Below are 19,386 nucleotides of genomic sequence, written 5' to 3'. Positions count from 1 at the left end.
TGTTTGTTTGCTCAAAGTAGCTTTCTTTGATATCTAAAAATATATATATATATATTTTTTTTGGTTTTTTTAGGTCTTTTTTGTCATTTCAAGTTTTAAGTTTTTTAAAGTATAGACATCGAAGCAATTACAACATAGCTCCCCTCCTATTTCTTAAGCCTTCATTTACTTCATGAATATTATATTTTGCTTTTTTTTTATAGATTCTTACCCAATCCACTTGTTTGAGCGAGGGACTAAATCCGTTATAAAAGAGAAATGATTTGTTACATTTAAGCAAAAAAAAAAAAAAAAAGACGAGTAATCATCTATTTTGAAGCCACTTTCACTTCTCAGTTTGGTAGTTTCTTGTGGTTACAGGGCACAGCTGAAAACATCCAAAGATTGGCAAAAAAGTACACAAAAAAACCCTTCACTTTAACTTGCACACAAGTGAAGTTTCCTAAAGAGACATTTCCATTATCAAGACGTGGTCGACAGTATTGCCTGCTATTAACATTTCATCTATTTAGTATAAAACAGCAATCATTTTGACGTGGGAGTATGACAGGACCTTTGTTACTTCATCTACTTGTCCAAGGTACAGTGTTTTCTTTAACATTTACATGCTTCTGCTACTGTACGTTTATCCATCAAATTAAATAAAATCATTAAATTATTTAAGAATGATAAATGCTACACGTATAGAAGTATCGCAAGAGTTCCTAAATTGCCAAAAACAACTGAGCAAGAAAGCAAAAAAACAATATGCTATTTAAATGACTGTTGACCAGAATTATGAATTAGGTAAATTATTAATAAGTGCACCCTTCAGTCACATATACTAATGCTAGCAAGTGACTAATGACCCACATTTTTACATTTGGCCATTTTTCTTATATTGTAGTCTATTAAAGTAGTAGTAGTAATAATAATAATAATATGCCTGTTGAGAATTAAAACAATGACTGCTTAAATACTCATTAATGACTCCAACTTTTGTCCCACAGGTGTTCTGCTATATGATACTTTAGCATGGGAAGTGAAAATGCCAAAAGACATTCGTGGCCTCCAGGGTTCCTGTCTGGTTATACCATGTTCTTTCTCTTACACATCGTATCCACCCAAAGACCCACGTAGAGTTGTGTGGTATCAGTGGGTCTCTAAAGGTTATCCTTTAGTTTATGATCCGTGGCATGCAGATGATGTCATTGAGAAGTTTAGAGGAAAAACTGATTTATATGGAAAATCGAGTTGGGATTGCAGTCTGCTGATCAAGAAACTGGAACACACCCATCATGGGGAGACATTGTATGCATGGATCGACCCTGAAAATGTTGGATGGCGCACCTACGCATTTTATGAAGTCACCTCCACAATTGTAGTTGATGGCAAGTACTATAATGTCTTTATATTTTCACTCCTGATCTGAATATGAGAGTATGTTGCCTAATTGTTTTATTTCTGCTATTTGTAGCAAGTCCAGAGCCGCCCAGCATCAATATATATGGAGGTGAAAGGATGGGTGAGACTATTACAATAACATGTTCAACTTTCCACACGTGTCCATACAGCAAACCAAACATCATTCTGAACGGTACTGAAGGAACTGATCAATTAGACAATGATCATCTTAAAGACGGCCTGTGGAAAATCACTCTGACGCGCACAGGTGTCGTAAAGGCAGAAAGCTCCACTAGTATTGAGTGCTCTGTAACACATCATGGTGGCATAACAGTGACAGCTACACAAAGTAAAAGTGGACAGTGTAAGTGATCTATGTTTATATAATGGGCCTGTTGAATCATTAGTTATGATACTTTATGATGTCCATTAATAAGGTTGAATATAATCCTTTTAGCCACTTTCCATTATGAGGCAGACAAAACTGTTGGACCGAAGACTATATGGCTTCAATACCTAGTGCCCTCACTTGTGCTTCTCCTCGCGTGCATACTTGTTGGAGTCATCATATACAAGAGACGACACAGGTATTTGTGTGTGTGTGTTTCTTTGGGCTGATACTTATTCTTGATAAAAGTTTTAGACCAGTGTATATATGTATTTCTCTTCAGCGAACATGTTTAGGTTCGCATATAGTCATTATTGATTGTAGACAGCCTCATACACAAGGGTCAATAACACAATTTGAACAGAGGTATACAATAATAGGTATATCAAGTATATTCAATTATTTTTTTCATCCATTTTCTTGAAAACCTATTGATTCATGCTATAGGCAATATATATTTACATTTCTTAAACACTATCTTATTCTCTGATGTAAGAGATCATGTTGGAACAGATTTTCTAGGTTAGAATTTTCTTTATTGATTTTTATTTTTTTAAGTATTGTCTATCTTTGTATTTGGTCCTGAGACTAAATTTAAAATGTCTCCCCCAGACAGAGTATGTCTGAAAGAAGTGCAGTTCAGACTAACAGTGAACACAGGAGTGATATCAGGCAAGTACAACACAAATGGGTAAAATATAAGTTTGATTTACTTAACGCTGATTTACTGTTTGTTACTTGTTCAAATATCTCTAATGCACTAACTAGTGCCAGCAGTTACTGGACAGACTGGCAGTTTATGTTTTAGTGGTTTTGATTTTTTAGTAAATCTTTCTGTAGATGGCATTGTTACACCAGTAGGTGGCGACAAGTAACTGTCTCTATGTGTGATTCACTAAATCGTTCAACTGGGTGATTTGCTCAAAGCATCCATTAATTTGAGAAATTCATACTACTTTAACAATTTCTTTAATGGAAAAATAAGGGCTGTGTCCGAAATCGCATACTCTCTTGAGTAGGTACTTATTTTGAACAAGTAATTACTTTGCAACCGCTAAAAAAGTATGTTCTATATAGTATGAATGTATGTAGTATAAATGTAATCTGGATGTATACAGTACATTCACTTTATTGTCATTATCATGAGGCCTACCAGCGTCAGCGTCGCTTCACTGCCATTCACAAATCCTCTCACGTGGCCTTATGGGATAGTAAATTGTTATCGTATGCACACTTCAGAATATAATAGGAAGATAATACTTCAGGAAGTAATAGGTCATCCGGGTACTTTTTGCCAACTCTTTTACTGTACTGTGAATCGGACATACTTCTTTTATTGTTGTTTTTTTGCCTACTAGTAGTAAGAGTAGTGTGCTTTGTGGTTCCAAATTGAGGAATTGTCTTAATGAGTGAATCATTTATTCAATTATTTATCCATTCAAAAACAACATAGTTTGTGAGTCATTGTCCAAACTTTTAGTTAAAAATTGTGATTTATTCATAACGCCACTTTATGTGCAACAGGCCATTCTTAGAGGGGCAAAAATAGTGAAATAAAAAATTGTGTCTTAAAAGTAAGTTACTCAATATTTACTTTTGGTTTATTGTTGTTTAAACTTTATTGTATAGGCCTATAAGTGTTGTATTAAAGCAGTAATACTATACAATTGCAACAATTGTCAACACATTGCTGTAGTCTTATAATAAGGCCTTTTGAAGTGGCATTACTTAAATTAAACTTTTCTCTTTACAGAACCAACACATGTGGAAACAAGCCTTTCTCCAAACCTCGTATGCCATCACCAAAGAGGTAAAGTGCATTTGAACCACTATTGTTACACAGCAAAATAAGACCTTTATATTCAGTCTAGAGCAGAGTGTTGCCATGCCACACAAACATTTCCTTTAACTTAAAAGTTGCCAGGATGAATGCAGATATTTATGTTTTTGATTTGTTTTTTCATTCTTTTCCACCATGCACCTCAGTGAGCCAAAATCACACTCGGTGAGTATATCATTTATTTCTACCGTTATTAAACTGTGGAAAACATTATTCAGATGATATGGTTTCAAATACTGTCTTGAAATTATTTGCTGACCTTTTTATCTCTGTCGTTCCCCCCCCCTTAAATACATGAAGGATTATGATGCTGAATACACTAACATGGATGGACTCAACATGTATGGAAACATCTGAGGATAACAAACAAGTTTTGTTCATACACACAGCAACAACAATACAGCAGATAGTATACTTTTAGAAATATAGTCACACTCTGTTCATGTATTTTTGAGAATATATTCATAAATAAATATAGCATTAGAAACTAGATCGCTTGATATCATCCGAAATAAATCATCGGCAAGTCATCTGATGTGTTCTCCAAATAACTAATTTGCATTTGTTCCAGGCATTAATAGACCAAAGATCATGGTAGGTGTCAGTATCTTTTCATATCTGCTAACTGACCGTTGCAGTCAGAGACAGTCCTCTACAGAAACCTTGCTTGCACAACAATTGTGACATTAGTATTTGCAAGATAGAAAAACAAACACCAACTCTATCATATTTAATAGCCTAAGTCCATTGATCACATGTCTCAAAAGATCATCATAATATATTTTTTTAACTGACTACACAAAGGGTTTTCAATGTCAATGACTGTCAGGGGGGCCTGACTATTTGTATAATTCGTAGGCCTACTATTTCAATCCCAAAACAACTCAGAAAGGTGTTTATTATAAATAAATAAAATAAGAAAATAACCGAAAAGTGGAAATAAAGTAACTAAGAAGTAGGCAATAGATCTTTAACTGATTTTTAATGTGGTGTTCTTGCGTTTATCGGACGAGCTGGCACATCGACCACAATGTGTGCAGTTCATTTTGTTACCACGCTTGTTACCATTTGTTACCATTCAGTTATCAAAACCTCCTGGACCTTCGAGGATACCAGTAGATAATAAGCTGGTTCAATACAGTTAGAGTTAAGAGATATGTCTCCTCAAGGTGGTGGTGGGATCAACGGACTACAAACCAAAATGCATTCTCAGTAAAAACTACAATACTCAGACAAAAAATGCCACAAATGCTCAAGACAAGTATACAGAGGTCTTCAACCCTGCTCCTGGGGACCCATCAAACACACATGAACCAACTAATCCAGCCCTTCAGGATAGCTTGAAAGTCCCAGGCAGGCATGCTGAAGAAGGTTGAAAATAAACTTTGCTGGATAGGTGGTCTCCACGAGCAGGGTTGAAGACCTCTGCTTTAGAGCACTGCAGTCTTGACAGTATTTTTGTAGGCCAACCCAAAACTTAGCATCACCCACGACAACAACAACAACAACAACAAAATTCCATTGGCTTTTGCATTATTGCAGAAAATAAGCTCTGTGACCAACAAAAGTTTATGATTCTTACAAGATTTGTTCATCATGATAATCTTCACATAAGAATGCCACTGTTATGAATTTTGAAGCCTAAATACAATCAGCAGAAGTAAAAAACTAAACGTAGGCTTTAAGCGAGCTAAAGCAGTTGCATCTCTTCAACGTCACCATCATAAGCTTCTGACAGCTCTCTGTCTTTCTGTTCCTGACAGTTTCTTATATAGAGAGATAGATAGGCTATAGAAAGGCCTATATTATACAACACTATAATATAGATCAAATCGGCATATACCTTCCAACACAGCTATACAATTTATCTTTACAATAAATGTTAGCAGTCACAAGATCTGCCTCTACTGTATGATGTTGATCTCAATACACATTTGCATACAAAGTACCCCCCCCCCCCATTTAGAAATACAGTAAACAATCTGTTTTTTAATTTGTATACCTTTATTTGACTTTTTATTTAAAAAAAATTACTCATTCAACGTTAGAGCATTTTATTATACTAGATGAGCATCACTGTATCATCCAATAAATCATCAACAAAGTTGTCTGATGTGTTCTCTAAAAAAACGAATTAGCATTTGTTCCAGATATTAATAGGCAAATAAAATAGCTCTTAGTTAATGATGTTAATGACTTCAACATCCTTTAGTTGCTAACTTGGTGTGTATTTAACTAGTGACATAATCAAAAAGCTACACAAAATCTGACCAGAGCTGCCTGAATGAAATGGATTAATTTCATTACACATTAGTAGCTTGAAGCGAATTTGTAAAAGTCAGATTTCATGTAATAATTTTTTCTAGATATCTGCAAAAATCGGATTTGTACTGACAGTCTCAACAAGGCTAATGTGTAGCTATGGTGCTGGACTACTATGTCATATAAGGCAGCGGTAAAAATGTAGCATGCGTCAGCTGTCAGCATGCGCCAGGCCTACTAACAGTATATTGTGATGTTCTGCTTGATCTGCACTTGGCAACAACACAACCTTGTTTCTTGTTCAAAACAACCTTGTTCAATGACTTTGCAGCATGTTTCTTACAACAAAATCTGACAGGTTTAAGGTTTACGTGCTGTAGCCTAATAAACTTGCAATGCAACAAAAACAAAGTAAGAAGAACAGAACAGATTTTCAGAAATGTGATTTAAATATTTAGCTTGAAACGGATTTGTAAAAATAAAAAAAAATCTGCCATTCACACTTGCGAAAATATGATCTCATTCCACATAAGCACAAATTTTTTGGGGGATTGACAGTATAACAATGAGCTTAATAATACACATCTTGGTAAGTTTTCTGTGTGTAGACTCAGAGGAAATCCTATAGCCTATTATCAGGAAACACATATTTGATGGGTATAAATAGGGATTAATTTTGCTGTAGTTGGTAATAAGTTCACATCCACTTATCTTGTTTGCACAGAGGACCACTGAGAATGTAAGAATTCAAAAGAAAAAGTATGCTACAGTGCTTTAGGAAAAAAACGTTCTACACTGTAATTATGATGAAATTTTTGGTGCTAAACTATAGTCAAAATAACTACACTCTTAAAAATAAATGTTCCAAAAGTGGGTTTTGAAGTGAATGCAATAGAATAACCATTCTGAGTTCCCCAAATAACGTTACATTGAACAGTTCTTAAAATAAAAAAAATTTAGCGGGAAGAACATTTTAATAATCGAAATAACTATTTTCCTCTATAAAGAACCTTTTGTGCAATGGAAAAGTTTGGATGTTAATGGTTCTTAATGGACCATTTGGCAATAATAAACCGTTTATATGAACTGAAGCCCATGCTTTTAATGAATTATAGCTCCATTTATACTTATTTATAAGTAAGTATTACTATTTTATAAATGTATTTATAGAGATTAATTAAGACCTATACTGCATTATAAGAACAGTTATAGTTACATTTATATTATTTTGTATAATTACTTATAAGGCATGCATTTTACACTTAATCCATAATCCACTGATCTATAAGTATTAATTAGTCAGTTATGATTCCATGAATGTATTTATAAAGATGCAACCTGCATTATAATGTTATTATATTATATTTACAATGACTTTTTAGTAATTCAGGTTTATTTCTGTCAAATAAGTGAATATATTGTAATGAATAGCTGTGTTGTATTATTTTTGTGAGTGATAATACAGTTAACTATAAAATGTAAATGCATCATTGATTGCTTTAATTAAAGTGAAAACATTGGATGCAAAAAAAAGATGTGCTCATTATACATTTTAAGTTGTTTCCTTGTTAATGTAACTAAAAAACAATAATTCCTGCAATAAAATAATGGGAGAAAAAAAAGAATAACACAGAAATCATTGATGCAAATAGTTAATGTTACAACGCAGGTTGAATCGGGGACAGAAGCAAGATCCACGTGCACTATTACTTTATTAAATTAACTCAAAACTCACAAAAACAAACTCAAAACTCGAGAACGGCACAACCACACATATAGCAACATTAAGGAGAGACAAGGAACAGACTGAAACACAGGGCTTAAATACACACAGGACTGACAAGACAAGGGACATTTAAACAATCAACCAATGTCAATCAACCATTTGCATATTGGCGGACATTGGCACGAGAGAATTGTAAATTACTAATTATAATGCATATTTTAAATATGATATATTTTTATTTCTTGTAGTTTTCACGGTGTCTGCTGAAAAAAAAGAGTGATTTTTCACCTGTGCAGATTTATAAATCAGTGTATTTGGAGCATGCGCATTGAAGAAGCAAATGCATGACTTAGCCTATAAAAAATAATATAAATGTAACTATAACTGTTCTTATAATGCAGTATAGGTCTTAATTAGTCTTTATAAATATATTTAGATAATAGTAATACTTATAAATTATATGTGTTGTGAAGCATCTGAGTCAGAGTGATCCATTTGCAGCTTAATTTGTTGAGCAGAGTAGTCAAACAGGCAAGGGTCAGAACCAGCAAATACAGCAGTGAAGACAGGGCTAAATAGTAGTACAATACCAGGCAGAGGATCAGGGCAGGCAGCAAACAGTCAGAGTCAGAGGACAAAGCAGAGGTAACGTAGGCAGGCAGCAGACAGGGAGATATCAAAACGGAAGGGTCACAAAACGAACAGGCAGTCACAGGACTAAACGCTCAGTAGTGTTCACAGTAGCAAAACAAGACTTTGCACTGAGAGCTGCATGCAGTGCAGCTAAAAAGCCTAGTCAATGAGACACAGCTGGGCATAGTGATTAGAGCCTGAGCTGGGGCTGTTGGGAAATGTAGTGTGTGGTGAAAGAGTCAATATTCAGGCGAGGGTGCCACCTCTGATGGCTGGAGAGGGAGGTTACAGAGTCTGTGATTGTGACAGAGCCCCCTCCCTGCGAGCGACTCCTGGCGTGAGGTGGCTGACGACGTCGGGGTCTCCCACGTGGTCGGGGAGCAGGTTTGTTGGGATGAGCGCGATGGAAGTCAGTGATTAGACTGGGGTCCAGAATGTCTGTGGCATTAACCCATGAACGCTCCTCTGGTCCGTATCCCTCCCAATCGACCAGGTACTGTAGGGTGTTGCCCCGACGCCTGGAGTCTAAAAGTTCCTGGACTCGATAGGCCTCCTCACCCTCCACTAGAATGGGTTGAGGGCTCTGCTCCTGGGACCTCTCCTCCTCTCTCTCATTGGAACCATCAGCGGGTTTGAGTAGTGAGACATGGAAGGTGGGAGCAATACGGTAATGGTTAGGCAGGGCAAGACGGAAAGAGACTGGTGTGATTTGTCGTGTTATTTTGAATGGGCCCACATACCTGGGACTGAGCTTTTTACAGGGGAGCCGTAGGCGTAGGTCTCGGGTGGATAACCAGACCCATTGACCCGGGTGGTACACCGGACCTGGACGACGTCGTCAATCGGCTTGTTCTCTCTGTCGACGGACGGCTCGTTGAAGGTGCGTATGGGCTTGATTCCATGTTTCTTCACTGCGTTGTAGCCAGTCATTCACGGCCGGGACGTGGGTTCTCCTGACCATGGAAAGAGGGGCGGTTGAAACCCCAGGATACACTGAAAAGGAGTCAAGCCAGTGGAATGTTTCTGGATGGAGTTCTGGGCATACTCGGCCCATACCAAATAGCGGCTCCAGTCCTCCTGATGGTGATGACAGTAAGAGCGTAGGAATCGTATGACCTCTTGATTCATGCGTTCGGCCTGCCCGTTAGATTGAGGATGATACCCTGAGGTGAGACTGACGTTGATCTGAACAATCAGCACCTTGATGATATTTGTATACATTTTCAGGGGGAGATACATTCTATTATTGTATTATATATATATATATATATATATATATATATATATATATTCTTTCTTTCTTAATGTTAGGAAAATGAATTTACAAGAGTAGCCTATCAAGTCACAATTACCACATTTCATAAAAGATTGTCAGCTTTTCCCCTAAACATTTCACACATATTTCTGCATTTTTTTTTTTACTATACTTATCTATGCATACTGGTTTTTAATAATGCTATTAATATAACACTTAATTTGTCTGTTCTCTTATGTGCCAATTTTTTTAAATAAAAAGTTATGAATCAAAATACTTTTTTTTAGAATAAGCTTTAAAGTTCCCATGACATTGGGGTTATTTTATTATTTTATAATGTTTCCTGGGTTGCCCTGTTTTTTTAGATCAAAAATAGTAATAATTTAGAAATAAAAGGCATTTTTCCTAGCCTGATTTTAGCCTCTGATTTGAATGCTCGATAGAAGGGGCGTGTCTGTGTGAGATTCAGTGCAGAGCTGTTAAATATGTTTTTTTCAACGGCTCTGGGGTGTGTTTCCCGTACAACTATAGCTCACTGCTTAACTACCATAGTATGATGCATCGTTGGAGAAATCAACTAGCTAGTCACGACTGTTTCCCGAAACCGTGTGTCGCAAAGTATCGTTCAACCACGTTGGTTTATGACGTCTCGCACGTGGTGGACTAATAACTTATTTTAATTAATCGTTTTGAGATCGAATTAACGCTAGATTTGGTCATATAAGTTACAGACATGGCATCTGAAGACCATTTCTAATTTTTCTCAGTTATTTTGCTTTATTACCAGACTCAATATTTGGCTCTTTCTTACATAGTAGAGCACGTTCGCACATGCGCAGTCTTCAAAAACGGTGCTTTAAATCTCTTGACGAACTAAAAGACGTAAATTACATTTGTATGTAGGCCTATTCTAAATAAATAACACAGGTTGTACTGAATATCAGCTTGCTTATTTTGCTAAAGATAAGGATTTATTCAGTGTACATCTCATGTAAACTAGAAACTATGCTTCTAACCACAGCTCGAGAGCTGTCGTTTCAACCACACAAGTTTGCGATGCTGTTTGCGAACGCTCGTTGGAACGATGGTTTCGGGAAACACCAAATCGTTGAACTATGCTGATAACGACAGAACTTGCGACCATAGTTGGCTAACGATGCTTTCGGGAAACGCACCCCTGATTCAGTGTAAACAGCTATTATACGTTTTTACTATTACAGCTATCGAGATTAACGAATCGTGAGAAGTTAGTATTTAGATCTATTCCCATCACATAAAATGTTGCCGTGATGAGCATTGAGAAAGAGACAGTCTGTGTCACGATCCACACTCAATGAGACAGGGGAGAAGATCCAAATGCAGTTTAGTATTTATTTGAGGGAAATCCGTACTCACAAACAGTCCAGGCAGGGGTCAAAACCATAAGGACAATCCAAACATAAAACAAGAACAGAACAAGAAACCAGGACTCGGAAATGGCGTGATAATGGACAAGGACTCCGTGACACATACTAAAACAGACAGGGTATAAATACACAGGGAATAGACAATGATAATGGGGAAATGGCTGAGTGCAATGATCAGTGATAAGGAACCAGCCGAGTGCAATGAGAAGACAAGGATCGTGGGAAATGTAGTTCAATAGTGTGATGGACACCGTGGGGAAGGAGGACATCTAGTGGTGACCCAAGGAACATAAACCAGACACTGTGACAGTCTGTTGTTGATCGCGAGAATGAAGATCTTATCATTGCAACGCAGTTGCTGCACTCTCTCTGCGTTCACCAATGCAAACACGATGATGTAAATACAGTGAGAGCTTCGTTGTGCAGTGTAACGTGCGCCATTGGTTTCATAACGAGTTTGGCAAGTGTCCAGATAAACTCGCGCTGTGTGGAAAGATTATTCTTTGATCGCTTTCTGTATATAATTCATTCACAATTTAAATATGATTATTTTCATCCAACTAAAAGAAACGATGTGAAGTTGATATTTTAGTCACTGGCTTGACTTACTGATGCATAGACAGTATTGAACGATTTTGAGAGAAAGATTACCTGTCTGAACTTGAACAATTACACATCAGAAATTGTTGCTTGGTAGCTCGATCGATTTATTTTCAGACGTTCATCAAGGCCAGCTCTGTATTGGCCCAAGTTGGGGAAACAGTTGTCGGTGAAATGTTTGGACCATACAAAACTTTGGGAAGTTTTGTCGGAGGCTCGGAGCATTACCAGATAATATACAATTAACCCATTGTTCCTTCAGAGGCTCGGGTGAAGGAACTAAAAAATACTTTTGTGTTCATTTGTTCATCCAAACACTGAGCAACTGCCATGCTTCGCTCGTTTGCAAGCCATGATGTCTCTCGAGGAAAAACCAATATCGCGCTCTGCTCGCATAGCTCATTTTCTCATGGGCAGGCCAAATTCTCTGGGTGGGCAAAGCAGAGAAAGGGAAGGTGAACTTTCCCTTGTATGGCGTCATACGGGGAAGATTCAAGATCAGCCCCTCTGAGATTTCATTTTTTCAAAGGCAGAGAAAGATAGCCAAAGCTCGGATTACATTTTAAACCATTTTAAATTTCTAGCCTCTGGAGGACCATTTACAGGCTAGGGGAATTCATATTAAAGTAACACTAGGTAACTTTTGCTCTCGGGGTCCCCCTACAGTTGGGAAACAGTATTGTCCTCTACTACTGTCGTAAACTCTGTCATCCTACATGCACGTGCATTTGTTGACAACCATAGCCCTGAACACTAGGGATGGGAACCGAGAACCGATTCTTCTTCAGAACCGGTGCCCAGTGAATCGATTCCTTGGAACCGTTAGCATGTCTGCGTATCGATTCCGTGTATGGTTCCACTCGTTGCAAATGTGTCATGACGTCACACACGCGCTGCGTTGTTTTGATTCAGAACGCGGCAAACATGGCAGAGGCAGAAGTTCGACACAGAAGTATAATGAGGCATTTAACGGGACGCATGTTGCTTTCCGACCAGCCATCGCGTGCCGTCTCACACACACACACTCGCGCTCACTCACTCACACAAACGCACACGTTCACTCACACACACGCGCGCGCACATATACACTCACTCACTAGCGCTCACACGCTATCTCGCGCTCACGCACACACGCAATCTCGCGCTCACGCACACACTCTCGCTCACTCATAAGCGCACATACACACTGTCTCGCGCTCACACACGCACTCTCTCGCGCTCACTCACTCACACACACACACACACACAAACACACACATGCTCACTAACACACTATCTCGCACTCACACACACACACGCGCGCGCACACACTCTCGCTCACTCACTAGCGCTCTCGCTCACTCACTCTCGCTCACTCACTAGCGCTCTCGCTCACTCACTCTCGCTCACTCACTAGCGCACACACGTTTTGTTTCAGGTTGAATCCAAATGAGCACTGTTAATATTCCAAAAGGCACAAGCTCTTCCTTGACTGTTTTCAGTCTGTGTTTTTCGTTTTTATGGCACATAAATGGCAGGTTTTTTTGTTTGTTTTTTTTGTCTGGACCAATGAATGCGAAGGCACTAAGGCACTCTTCTTGATAATCTTTCAAGGCACACACTAGCGTGCCATGGCATACTGGTTGAGAAACACTGCGGCTATAGGTCCCTGGACTTTCCTTTTGAGAAGTAGCTTACCTACTTTTAGGTTTGTTCTGAGGTTGCTACACATAATTTGTGTATATGTGCTCTGTCCTGTGTCTTCTGATCAGATATTAAAGCGAGTTAATACAAACAAACAAATTTGTTCTTATTCCCTCACCCAATGAGAATCGATAAGAGAATCAATAAGGAATCGGATCGATAAGCAATATCGATAATGGAATCGGAATCGTTAAATCCTTATAAATTCCCATCCCTACTGAACACTGTAGGAGGAGTTCACATGCAGGTGTTCTGCTTGCGTCGCGTGTGAAATGTCTTCATCCAGGTACAGTGGCATATATTTCAGCATGTCATATGAATATAATTTCATGGGTTTTATTTTTTTTCAAACGACAAATGATCGCGATGCTCACGTTTACAAGCCAGCGTCATTATATAGCCTAGTCTACTGGTTACCGTTTTAATTAATCTATATGATACTTCAATGCAATGTTTGAGTGGTAGAAAATAACCATATATCGTCAATATTATAATATCAAGCTACCATAGATGAATCTGAAAATTTTACAAATCGATTTGCATTATAGCTTGAGGCAAGACAAATAAACAAATATCACAGACATGTTAGGCACCCCTCCTCCTCCTTCAGCTCACGCCAGAGAGAAAACGCTGTCCCAATGTTGATCCTCGTTCTGCCTTTAATGCGATCACTTTCTCGTTTCCTCTTTTTGCTTTCCTCTGTGCTGCTTCGGCCATGACTATAACATTTGGCAAACAAACGCTAGTTTGGCTCGCACGTCCAATTTTAAGGAAGTGGGGGTGGTGGTGGAAGTGACGTATATGCCGCAAAGCAGTCAAATTTTGTAGTTCTCTTTGTTCGCCGGTTACTACCCGAAACCCGAAGTTTAAAAGTACGATTAAAAACGCTACAGACCCCGTCAGGCTATGGCAGAAGTGTCATTCAACCTATTGTAAGTCGATGTACAATTACAAGAGACTTGGAAATATATTATGAAGGTTGAAAAGTTACCTAGTGCTGCTTTAATGTTTAAAAACCTCAGAAAGTGAAAATTTCATGTCATGGGACCTTTAAAAAAATAACTTTTGTTCAAAATTTTTAATTTAACATGTATTGTGATATCAACCGCTCACCCTCCGAAATCACTCTAAAGTATGTCACAGAGACAGTCACATGACCACATGGATATAGGAAGGAAAGTATTGTGCGCAGAAAATAAAAAAAGGGAAATGAAAAAAAACATGAGGACAGCATTATCCAAGTAGATAAACAAAGATTGGAAAGCGCACTCTTTTTTTTTCTTTTTTTGTATCACTGTCTCGAAGTTTCCTGAGAGGGCAAAGTGATTAACGTTAAATCAGTTAATTTCTCAGTATCTGTCAAGTATCTTTTAATAGCATGTGTTGTGCTATGATTCTGTGAATAAAACAAACATCTAAATGTTTTTCTTGGAACCAGAAACAAGACATAAGGACCTGAAATAGACCAATTGCATATAGCCTACTTTGAATTTAGGATTTTTAATATTGTTTTATTTATTAATACATTGTATTAATAGTAATAAAGCCATATAATAACAAGTACTGTGACTATTTTTTAACAATATATGTTACATGACTCTGCCAGTGTGTGTGTGTGTGTGTGTGTGTGTGTGTGTGTGTGTGTGTGTGTGTGTGTGTTGTTTCAAAGACATTGATGCACAATTTGTTTTTGATTTTTTTAAAAGTACACTACAAAAGTGCATATGAGTCAACATCCTCAATCTTTCTTCCTGAACGTGTTTTTGTCTTACCCTAAATCACTATTGTAAGCCTATTATAAGTGTTATTTTATTATATTTTATATTTTTTTTCTTCCACGCACTTTGTAGACAGTCCTTATCCTAAACGGGTGTCATTATATGTGTTGCAACACATTTCAGGCTTGTTTGAGTTGCAGATGTGGCTTGCCTCTGCGGTTGCTGTGAGAAGAGGTGTGAATAAAGTGCAGCCAAGTGTTGCAAATAAACATGTTTAAACACAGTTTAAGTTCTGTTGCTTTTTTATGAAAATAAATATGATGGCAAGTTTTACTAGATATAGGCCATTGTATATAACAGAGGCCAGAGCAACCGACCGTAATACCAGCGCCTGTTTTTGTCACGGGGTGACAAATAATCCCCGGAACTAATCCCATCAGAGAAGTGTTCCCGCCGGGACACTTTTAGTGTAACACTGTCCCCGGGCTTGTGTGTGTGTCTGTCGTCATGACAACTAAATGGCAGATTGGCAACAGGTGCGGGGACTTCACTTTGAGTGCCTGATTGAGGTGGCGCCAGTGTTTGGAGAGGATAAAACACAAGAGGAAGAGAAGGCTGTGTGTTCTCCCTCCGCGTTGTGTGGTTGTTTCTTTGTCTTCCCCCGGCGATCTGGTGTGGTTCTCTCCTGTTGGGAAATGTTTGTGGAGTGTTGCAGCTGAAGGACCATCGTGAAAGAAGCGGAGTGTTGCTTGTGGGATCCGAGGGCAGTTTTGAAGAGTGGAATTCGTCGTCTGGACTGGGAAAGAGTGAGATGAGTGATTGACAAATTGAATCTCATAAACGCATGTTTTCTACACTAAATTGGATACTGGTTTGAAGTGCTTGGATCACGTTGTATACATCGCACTGAGTGAAATAGACTGATTCCTTGTCGATCTCTAGCCTCCCCCTCGTCCATTGAAACCAGCGAAGTGAAGCCGCTTGTAGTGGTGAGGAAATTATTCACCGCATCTGTCCCAACTCTGACTATCATCGGCTCTTCAGATCGAGACCTCTGGGTGAGTGTTGGCCTTACTTTGCACTTGAAGAGTGGATTTGTAGTGCTGAAATTGACGTTTCCCATCACGTTGCATGTTTGGAATTGGACTGTCGTGTGTGTGTGGAAGATTTACCTTTTATCGCCGTGCACTCCCCATGTGTTATGCTGGTCTACCGTCCATCATAAGAGTCTAGCAAGATCGATTGCAGTCACCTGTTGGATGTCAGAAGGAAAAGCCCCCGTGTGCACACTACACGTGAGAACTGTTTACCTCTGCTTGAAGTTTATGCTGTCTGTCCCAGTGAGAGCCCTGCTCAGCTTATGACTTTGTCTCCTGCCACCCCTGTGAGAGCTGTTCACCTCTATTCGAAGTGTTGATTCCGTCTGTTCCAGTGAACGTCGCTCAGCTTGTGACTTTGTCCCCTGCAACACACGTGAGAACTGTTTACCTCTGCTTGAAGTTTGAATGCTGTCTGTCCCGGTGAAAGCCCTGTTCAGCTATTGACTCTGTCTCCTGCCACCCCTGTGAGAGCTGTTCACCTCTATTCGAAGTGTTGATTCCGTCTGTTCCAGTGAACGTCGCTCAGCTTGTGACTTTGTCCCCTGCAACACACGTGAGAACTGTTTACCTCTGCTTGAAGTTTGTGTGCTGTCTGCCCCAGTGAAAGCCCTGTTCAGCTTATGACTCTGTCTCCTACCACCAACGTGAGAGCTGTTCACCTCTATTTGAAGCGTTGACTCCGTCTGTTCCAGTGAACGCCCGCTCAGCTTGTGACTTTGTCCTCTGCAACACACGTGAGAACTGTTTACCTCTGCTTGAAGTTTGAATGCTGTCTGTCCCAGTGAAAGCCCTGTTCAGCTATTGACTCTGTCTCCTGCCACCCATGTGAGAGCTATTCACCTCTATTTGAAGTGTTGATTCTGTCTGTGCCAGCCAAAGCCCCGCTCCGCTTGCGACTTGAGTCTGCTGTAGCCCTGAAACCCACCTGTATGGTGCGAAGTGCCCACCCTTTACAACTCCTGTGAGCCCTGATCCACCTACTCCCCTGCGATACTCACCTGTGATACTCACCTGTTCAGCGAGTTGGCACCAGAGCCAGAATGAAGTAAGCCTGACTCATTTACTTACCTGCGATACCCACCTGTTTAGTACCTACCACTGGGAGTTGGCACCAGTGCCAGAAGGAAGTAAGCCTGACCCCCCACTCACCTGTGATACCCACCTGTTCAGTATCTACCACTGTGAGTTGGCACCAGCGCCAGAAGGAAGTAAGCTTGACTCAATTACTCACCTGCGACACCCACCTGTTCAGTACCTACCACTGCGAGTTGGCACCAGCGCCAGAAGGAAGTGAGCCTGACCCCCCACTTGCCTTGGATTCCTGGGAAGAGGAAGGAAGAGGAATTTTAGATTAGGATTTTCAAATTGTTTTTATATTTAATAAAGCCTGTCATTCTTTTTATTCCTGCCTCCTGCCTCCTCCTTTGACACGCTCCTCAGGGTGATCCTGGTCTAGGGGTGGGTGCAGTCTGGCTTGGCCCACCTCGACCTGTGACATTTTCAACATGAAAACATGCGCCTACTAATTGACAGCATGGCACATAGGGGCTTAATTCAAACGCAAAGCCTATCCTCTCTGCTCAAAAGCATGTAATGTTAATAAGGAAGAGTGTATGAACAGAACATGCACTGAATGCTGCTTAGAAGAAGGTCAGCTGGCAGAGTACAACCCCCTTGACTCTGCCAGATGGGAATGCTGGGCGAAAGAGGACATGACTGTTGGTGATAGGGTCTTTAAGATTTGGGTAAAGAAGTCAAAGTCTGGCACAGTCGAAAACCTGGTAGAGCAATTCAGACTTGAGCTTGAATCTATCGGTAGCCATCAATTCAACTTGTTGCATCAGGCAGAAAAATGTAGGGAAATGAAGGAAAATTTTGCTCAAAATGAAATTGTCTTGCACATAGACTTTTCAGAAAATTACGGTTGCAAGCTGAATTCAGAAATCCAGTCTTATCACTTTGCGGAAAGACGAAAGCAAGTCACACTGCATACTGCAGTTGCGTACACATCAAAAGGAACCCAGAGCTATGCAACTCTGTCACCATCATTAAGGCATGACGAGAGAGCTGTTTGGGCACACACCGTGCCTGTTCTGGAAGATGTGATGCTGGAACATAACCAAGCCATTGACACACTGCATGTCATCAGTGATGGTCCCGTAACACAATACAGAAACAAAACCAACTGCTTTCTGTTAAGCCATGTTCCCTTCACAATAGGCTTTAAACATGTAACTTGGAATTTCTCAGAAAGATCACATGGCATGGGAGCCCCAGACGGTGTTGGGGGAGCAGTCAAAAGAACAGCAGACAAGTATGTTCTGAGAGGCAGTGATTTGCAGTCTCCAAAATATTATTATTATTACAAAAATATTACAAAAATAAACTGCATGAAGCAAAAGAGTGAGAATTAATTTGTGTGGCCGGAGAAACTTGACTGCATTTACTATTCACGGCAGAAGATTGATGTCATATCTGAACCGGAGCCAATGCACCGTGCTGCTCGACTCGCACCCCTTGACTGGTTGATGTTCAGTTCTTGATTGATGAATGCTGCCACGTGCTAAGATGACCTCACTATTGAATATGTTGTTAAGCATCTGATAAAACAATATAGTTCCTGGAATTGTTTTATAATAGACATTTCATACACGACTGGTAATATTTTTAAATGAATTGAATGTGTTTTTCCATACCTAAAAACTGAAAAAGGAAATGTGTGCAATCTTCATGATTTTAAATGTGTCAATGTGTTTAAATGTGTTAAGTATGATTCAAAACTGCTCTAAGAATATGTTTTAGATGGAATGGAGTTCATGAATGTTATGCAATGTTTTTAGGGGTTTTATTTTTATGTCACTGTTACTGTTTAACTGATGAATTTTGCAGTTTGACAATGTCACAGTATTGTTTTGAAATGGCATTTTACTGAATTTCTCAAAGATATTATATGCATCAGTGTTTCCTTATTGATGGATCTATAAGTATCAAAGTTACTTTTGGTGTGCTATGTTTTGCACAGTTTATATTGTTGACAAATAAAAACAAATGTCCTCCTTTATAATTGTTACAATAAACGCTATATATTCTGACTCTTTTTATGCAATGACTATCTTTGTCCTTTGGTGTGACGTTTTGTCCTATGGTATAACAAACATAAAACAACAGAAAAATATACTTATTTTAAAATATCTTTTAAAAAAAGAGTCAAGTTTGGCATTAGGGGAGTTACACTAATCATAATACAATGTGTTTTGCAGTTGTACAGTAGTTTTTAAGCTGCAGTTTAATTTGTTGAATTTTCAAAAATAACAATTATGTTTCTTTGCTGAAAATAATAACACTTATTTAATGATACTATTTTCAATTTCTTAAAGAAAACAACTGTTAGG

General features: G+C 38.9%; 1 protein-coding gene across 1 annotated transcript; it reads left to right on the top strand.

Moving 5' to 3' along the window:
- Positions 1–76: 76 nt before the first annotated feature.
- On the top strand, positions 77–5,499 carry LOC306997187 (sialoadhesin). The gene is made up of 8 exons (XM_079610341.1): positions 77–580; positions 990–1,370; positions 1,457–1,747; positions 1,841–1,970; positions 2,384–2,443; positions 3,525–3,581; positions 3,758–3,776; positions 3,912–5,499. Exons 1-8 carry the CDS (start codon positions 544–546, stop codon positions 3,966–3,968), a joined length of 1,032 nt encoding a protein of 343 aa, XP_079466467.1. The 5' UTR covers positions 77–543; the 3' UTR covers positions 3,969–5,499.
- Positions 5,500–19,386: the final 13,887 nt, after the last annotated feature.

Source organism: Phoxinus phoxinus (genome assembly GCF_949152265.1).
Source record: "Phoxinus phoxinus genome assembly, chromosome: 4".
Lineage (NCBI taxonomy): Eukaryota > Metazoa > Chordata > Actinopteri > Cypriniformes > Leuciscidae > Phoxinus > Phoxinus phoxinus.
The sequence above is the reverse complement of the archived record's forward strand: the minus strand, read 5'-3'. Positions and strand labels throughout refer to the sequence as shown.